The 7,776-nt window shown below is 34.0% G+C and overlaps 1 protein-coding gene and 1 long non-coding RNA gene across 2 annotated transcripts; one reads left to right on the forward strand and one right to left on the reverse strand.

The window, feature by feature from the left end:
• Window positions 1-2,166: 2,166 nt before the first annotated feature.
• Window positions 2,167-6,801, forward strand: LOC107960107 (proline transporter 2). Its single transcript, XM_016896328.2, has 7 exons — window positions 2,167-2,604; window positions 3,402-3,626; window positions 3,732-3,826; window positions 4,073-4,262; window positions 5,237-5,361; window positions 5,848-6,063; window positions 6,150-6,801. Exons 1-7 carry the CDS (start codon window positions 2,520-2,522, stop codon window positions 6,525-6,527), a joined length of 1,314 nt encoding a protein of 437 aa, XP_016751817.1. The 5' UTR covers window positions 2,167-2,519; the 3' UTR covers window positions 6,528-6,801.
• Window positions 5,051-7,483, reverse strand: LOC121229126 (uncharacterized). The gene is made up of 3 exons (XR_005926668.1): window positions 7,271-7,483; window positions 6,121-7,173; window positions 5,051-6,039 (listed from the first exon to the last, which is right to left on the reverse strand). It is a non-coding gene; the product is annotated as an uncharacterized lncRNA (long non-coding RNA).
• Between the last annotated feature and the right edge of the window lie 293 nt (window positions 7,484-7,776).

The following is a 7,776-nucleotide window of genomic DNA, read 5'->3' on the forward strand; positions in this document are numbered from 1 at the left end:
TCGGCCATACAGAATTGGACACCACAAAGGTTTTTGAGTAAATGTAAATATATTTTATCCAAATGAAACAAATAAATAAGTGGTAACAACCATATCCCCCTTTTACCTAAATTCTAAAAAGCAAAAAAAATGTCTTTAAACCCATCATATTTCCTTTTGACTTTTGTTTTTTCTTGTTATATTTATTTCCAATAGAATCCCTCTCATATTTTATTAAATTTGGGGTCAATTAGGGTTAGTCTGCCTCTATGAACGGTGAAGAATTCCTAAAGTTTTGTTCTTCAGGGCCTACAATAAAAGTGCTCTCTCAGATTACAAATTAAATACAAATGGTAACCAACTTTGACGCCATCAAAACTCTTCTTCCCATCATTGCTAACGAGAATATATTTTTATGGCTTTGTATTCCCTTTTTTAGATTCGTTCATGATAAAAATATTTAACTGAGTTGAGGATTTAGAATTAGGTTAAAAGTCTATCATAAATCTAATTTTATAGATGTGACTAATCAACCCAAAACTAGGGGCACCTTATAATAAATAAAAACATTTTTTGTAATAACTAAGCACATTGTTAGTGATACCAATATTTGGATTGATTCGCATTTATTTAGTGGAAATTGATTTTTATACCATTAAAGTGTCGTTTTATCTTTGAACTCAATAATTTTTTTTTTACAGTCTTTCCCAGATAATATTTTATTTTTGGGTTAATCTAAAATCTAGTGCTCAACCATATGATTGGAAATTTGACAATTTAAAACCCAATTTATAAAAATAAAATTATATCCAAGCAAAATGGAGTTTGGGCCATGTGCGCCGTCTACTAAATATCCAAAAACCTTTGCAATTTTATATAACCTCATATGCTTGGTTGTTGAATTTATTAACCCAAATCTTTCTTTTCTTTTATTCTCTCTCTTTAGCCAGTCCTTTTTTTTTTATATACTAAAAATTATTTATATTTTATATATTTTTTTATAAAGTCATAATTTGTATGGTATTATTGTTTACATTTTATTTTATTTTATTTTTTCTATCGTATTTATATTCACTATTTTTCGTATCGTGTCGTATTATGTCGTGTTTTAATGAGTTTGTTTTTATCATGATATGGTCCCTGTATCTCTCTCAATCTTTACTTTCTCTCTGTTTTCAATTTTGGAATCTATTTTTTTTAGCAACTTGGAAAGTAATATGTTTTTTTGCTTTTGTTGGTTACCAAAAAAGCTTTTATTCACAAGCTTTACTACTAAGAACATGATCAAGTTTGATAATAAGAAGATAAGGACCAAAAATAAATTAAAGAAAAAGTGATAATTACATATAAAACTAATATCATTTCAAATAATTAATTAAATATATCAAAAAGCGTCCAACATGTCCCTTGTACTATACTATTAATAGTCAACTTAAGTTAAATTTTTTTCTCAAACTTATTAATTTCTTTATACACAAAATGTGTGGTTAATAAATACTCAAATCAAAAAAGGCCAGAAAGTAAGTTGAAATTCATTCTTGATAAGGAGGGTCGCAGTTTATTGAATTTTTGAAAATACATGTTTTTAAAGAGGTGAATAGAGTTGCGGATTCGTCGGTAAAAATAGTCTCTAACAAAAAGGATGACGTTTAGGTTTTTGCAGAGATTTCTGAGAAGCTTTTACATCAGTTCGAAAAAATAAAAGCTCATGTGACTAATAAAAAAATGTATCATAATATTTTATCAAATAATAAGGATTAATATTTTTATCAGACGTCCATTTAACCATAACTTTAAATTATGTGATTTCTTTTTTATTACAATATTTAAAAAGTTTATTTAAATTTGATTTACTCGAATCTAATTTAAAAAAAAACTAAATTGAAGAGTATATATTAATAATAATTTAAGAAAAAAAAAGAAAGTTGAAAATGACATTCAAAATTCAAAATAGGTGGTAATGCTATTACATCTTCCTTAAAAGCAGTAAAAGTCGGGTTCTGTAGTAACCATCTCATAAAAACCCAAACACTTAACATTCTCTTGCGCTGTTAGATCAGTGATCAAAATCATTGGCATCAAGGATACCGATAAAAGAAGGAATCTCATCCAAGCTTATGCTAGTTTTGATCCCAGAAGATAAAAAAGATTTACATACAATGATTGGGATTTTGAAAATTTTAGAAGCACAAATAAAAAGAAAGAAATAATTACTTTTTTTTTTATTTTTTCTTAGATGTCCCAAGAGAATGGAACTGCCGTAAGCTTTTTATTTATATGGAAATGTGTGCATATTTGGAAGGGAAAATAAGCCAAGAAGTTGCTTACACAATTCTGACACGCACCAAATATGGAGCATTGATTCTCTTGGCGGAAAAAGAGAAAAAAAAAAAAAACCAGATTTACAATAATTGGAAAAATTAATTTGTTTATTAGCTGTAATAAATTCAGTAGTCCCCTGGCTGTTATAAATACATTTGAAGAGCAAGAGGAAGGGAAGAAGAAGAACCAAGCAAAGTTGAAAGAAAAGAGTGATAAGCATGGTGCCTGACAACAATAGGAATGAGGTTGAGGATTATAAGTTAACTGTTCAAGTCCCTGAAACTGCCCATCAAGTTAGCACTGGTACAAATAAATATATACACACACATACATATTATAGCCATTTTCTATGTAAAAGATTGTTCCTTTTCTTCTTCTTTTTGTTCATTCTGGGTTCTTCTTTTTGTCTTCTGTTTGTATTTTAGTTGAGATCTTTGGGATGCTGCAACACCTTTTTATGGCAGTTTTTTTGTTTTTTTCTTATTTTCTGCAAACTGCAAATTGCAGAGTAGTTTCATTTTCCATCTCCAGTGGTTTTTTTTTTCGTTGATATTTTTTATGCCATAAAAATAAAATCTTTTCTTTCACATTAAACAAAATTTCTTTCATGGTGTTGTGTGTTTGTATGAATTTCATTGTGTTAATAATTTTTTTCTTCAATAAATTCTGGTATGTTTTAAGTGTCCATGTCATTTCTAAAATCATTAGCTTTACTAATTGTGTTTTGATGCTGAAGATTTTTTTTCCTTTGCAGCATTTTCATTGACATAACAAAATTTCTGTTCATTTTCTTTTTCTATTTGGGGTTACTGTATTAGGATAGCGCCAACAGTCTCTTTTTAAAACTTTTTTCCTTTTTCCTTTATATTATGTTTTCGAATTAAGTTCTTCAATGGCTTCTTGATTTGTTTATTTTCCTTTTCTGTAAGATGCTGAATAAATAGTGAAAAGTTGTGTGATGTTACTTTACCAGATGGGAATATTTCAAAATAGTGAAACAAATTGGAATAAATTCTTCAGAGTACCTGTTCTTGAGGTGAATTTGTCAGATGATCTATTTTTCCCTTAGAGCTCATTGGACCTTGTTGTTTATTATACAGATTCATGGCTCCAGGCCGGTTTTGTCTTGACAACTGGTGTTAACAGTGTATTTGTGTTGGGATATTCTGGGACAATCATGGTCCCTCTTGGTTGGATAGGAGGCATAGTCGGTTTGCTTTTAGCCACCGTGCTGTCGCTGAACGCCAACATGCTTGTTGCCAAGCTCCATGAACATGGGGGAAAGAGGCATATCAGATACAGAGATCTTGCAGCACAAATATACGGTGCGAGGCTTAACTAAAACGAAAACGAAAACGAATTCTCATAATCTCGCTTAGTTAAGATCTTCACGTGTAACTATATGTTTCATTTATGCTTGATGAACGCAGGTAGGAGAGCCTATACTATTACATGGGCAATGCAATATATCAATCTGTTCATGATTAACATTGGGTTTCTCATTTTGGGTGGTTCTGCTTTAAAGGTAAGACCATATTGTTTAAATTCACTTATTTTCCTTGTCAAATCTACATTTTGAGTTGAAGATAGTTGTTACAAACGGTTGCAGAACATCCTAAAGACGATTCAATAGTCTGCTATCCCGACATTTCCGACCTTTTTCTATGCTTATCCGCTCCATGAATAAGGACTCGGTTTGGTGATTTTATATAAAGGTTCACATAGATATCATAGTCCCTAAATCTTTTAACATGTGAATATGCAAATGCAGGCTTGTTTTGCCCTTTTCAATTATGAGCACACCATGAAGCTTCCATACTGTATTGCCATAACTGGGTTTGCTTGTACTTTGTTTGCCATATCGACACCGCATCTGTCAGCTCTAAGAGTATGGTTGGGATGTTCAACAGTTCTCAGTTTGATATATATTATCGTGGCATGTGTGCTTGCGGCTAAAGACGGTAAGTTCTAATATTTGATATTCGCACTGTTCGGTTTATCACATGGGATGTTTCATTTTACAATCTGAAACTGATGATTGAACTGCAGATAGAACCCTTACTAAATCAGGTTATTACTGCATTTTCTTGTAAAGAATGAGCCTTAACATACAATGATCCCTAGTCAATGAACAATCTTGCTTTACAAAGTACAGAAAATATTCAAGCCCTTTGACAATTTGGTTCTCTTGTGTGGAATAAAATGTACGAAATACAAGCCTCGGTTGATTTCCGGCGTGCTGTTTGGGCAGGTTTCCAGCCTCTATACCGGGGTGAAAGGGAGCCGGCTTTACGTGAATCAGTAAGAGAGGGCTTTCCAAGGGGGTTAAAGCAGTGCTGACCTTGTAGCCTATTTAGGTCAGTGTTACCCTGTGGGAATGGGAATATTGGCTCGAATAATGAGTTAAGGCCTTTGGGTGTTTGTCGTTAGCTACCTTGAACTTGAAGCTAATCACTTTAGAGCTTTAGATTATGCATCTGAATATTGCAGTCAACTAGATCTTGATGTTGCCAATTTTGAAAACTAAAATCACTTTAGAGCTTTAGTCTAGTAAACTAAAATCCTAATTGATGTTTCCAATTTTGAACTTTTAAGAAGTTTTTGAGCTTTCATATGCATGAAATCAACTAGATCTTTGCCTGTCATCTAACAAATAAATTGACACTATTTAGCTCCTGCAACATTAAGGGAAATTTACTTGATTTTCCGATTAAGGCTGTTAGCTTACCTTGATGGATACGCTAGGAAATAAAAGAAATAACTAATATTGGGTTAGATTTTACCTTATACATAGACTAAAGCCTTACATACAAGTGGCGGGTGTTAACATCATTCAGATTGAGTTGAGTTTGATTTGGATCCCTGATGTACTCTGTTTGTGGTTCTGATATTTTTCTGCGTTTATATGACAATAATGACTCCGATGCTGTTATAGGAGCTAATGCACCACCCCGAGATTATAGCATACATGGGGAATCTTCTAGCAGAGTTTTTACAACTATAGGAGCATCTGCAAATCTTGTGTTTGCATTCAATACTGGAATGTTACCAGAAATACAGGTAGGCCAGATTACAAGTTCATCCATCCACTGCTCCATCATAAAAACCTTGAAACTTGTTCCTTTACCACTATGAATTAGTTGCTGCACAGGCAAGCCTTCTTTTTGTTCATTTTGCACTTGAGAAAATGTTTACATCTTTCTTTGCATGCACTTTAGCTTTGTCCAAATGATGAGAAGACCAAGGTTCTCATGCATACATCAGTTTTGCATATGAAACTTCTTGTTTGCTTCATATTTGGTTGCCCTTCTGAAATCAGTCAGCTCAGCCATACTGACCCATCCGCTTGTGTTTCGGTCTGGAGGATATGTCTTGAGAATCAAGCAAAGATGGATGGATTAGCGTGGCTCCTACATTTAAATCTTACTCGCATCGAATAATGCCTATGAAATTTGTCGGAATCTGATTTCTTCTACCCTAAGACTTCACATAGGTTGAGTTTGTGCCCATGTTTTCTCTGCTACTGAAACCTTGTTCTCTTAACAGGCAACAGTGAGGCAGCCTGCAGTGAAGAACACGCTGAAAGCTTTGTACTTTCAGTTCACCATCGGAGTTGTACCGATGTTTGCCATTACCTTTATCGGCTACTGGGCTTACGGAGCTTCAACATCCACATACTTGCTTAATAGTGTAAGCGGTCCACTTTGGGTGAAGGCGGCTGCTAACATTTCTGCCTTCCTGCAATCCATCATTTGTTTGCACGTGAGTAAACACTTGCTTGTTTGTATCATTAACCATTTTTAGCTATGCTTCACAAACCTCTGAACTTCCTCCGCTGGCTGCTGCAGATATTTGCGAGTCCAACTTATGAGTATTTGGACACCAAGTTCGGCATTAGAGGAAGCGCCTTGCAGCTTAACAGCCTGTCCTTCAGAATTGCAGCAAGAGGCGGGTACCTCGTTATCAGTACACTGGTGTCGGCTCTTCTACCGTTCCTCGGAGATTTCGAAAGCCTTACGGGGGCATTGAGCACGTTTCCACTAACATTTATCCTAGCAAACCACATGTACATTGTGGCAAAGAAGGACAAACTGAGTACCTTGCAAAAGTTCTGGCATTGGCTCAATGTCTTTATCTTCGCTCTCATGTCCATTGCAGCAACGATTGCATCTTTGAGGCTCATAGCTGTTGATTCCAAAGAATACCATGTGTTTGCTGATGTGTGATATCTACAAGGGCTGAGAAAAATGCCTAAAATTAGCAGAAATCCGATTCGAATTTAGCCTTCGCTTCGGTTTTTGATTAGATTAATAATATCAATGTAATGTATTCATTCGGTTCTCGGTTCATAACTTAAAAAAAAAAAACCACAAATATTATTAAAACAGAACAGAAAAGAGCCGAACCGAACCGAACCGAACCGAATTTTATTTTAATTTAATTTTAGCTAGTGTTTAATTTCTGATGGTATAAAAATAAATAAATATATTTTATTTCTAAGTCTACCCTTAAAATTCAATTTGGTTATTTATGGTGTTTAATTACACACACAGTTGGATAGTAGACATCAGAATGATAGAAATGGTGGAGCCTTCCACTATTTCTGAGTTAGACACAAACCTAAAATTCGATTCTAAAAATGGGGGGATACAACCTGACTTTACAAAAAGATGTAGGAGCTACTTTCTCAGCTTGATGCTTGTTTCTTTCTCGAAAAGTCGTGTTTCCTTTGTTCAACAGATGATGATGGATCACATCAAATAAGGGTGGGATCAGATGTATGGCCTCTTAAGATAGTTGACAAAGCAATCAGTTTCGTGATGGATACACGCGATTCCAACTTACGTCTAATTGTTTAGCCCCCACATGTCCCTGCAAATGGATGCAGAATCCGGTAAATAAGCCTCCAATGCGGATATCTTCGATTTTCTCTCATGTATTTGATTAGTAGCAGACATAAACATCTTACCTGGAAACCAACTTTACAAGAATGCAGATTGCACTGAGTAGTAGGAGAGGAACTCTCTCGTATATTGCGTGGCGTAAATGGGTCTGCCATTCTGAGTTGGGAGCAACAAAACCAGCCTCCTTTAATATTTGCCACCGGACCCCATTTTCTGCAATAACAAAGGGTTACCATCAATCTCCATACACTGTCACACTAGGATAAGTAAAATCCCAATTGCTACATTTTCAGTTTCAGCTACACTAAATTTGTGAATGCAAACCTAACCACCGTTTTTTTTTTCCATCTATACTGCCCTTAAATGACTTAAAATCTATTTCTTTTAAGAATTATTATAATAATTTCTTTTGCTATTTTTATGTCTAGATATCTAACCCCAAAATAATTATCTATAATTCAGTTGTTGATAAGTCTTTTATAAGTATAGTTTTTTCATAAATTTTTTCGGAGATGACATCTAGCTCATACTTGTCTCATCTCCATATATTTACTAAAATGTTCTTATTTTA

This window comes from Gossypium hirsutum, chromosome A05 (assembly GCF_007990345.1).
Source record: "Gossypium hirsutum isolate 1008001.06 chromosome A05, Gossypium_hirsutum_v2.1, whole genome shotgun sequence".
Taxonomy (NCBI): Eukaryota; Viridiplantae; Streptophyta; class Magnoliopsida; order Malvales; family Malvaceae; genus Gossypium; species Gossypium hirsutum.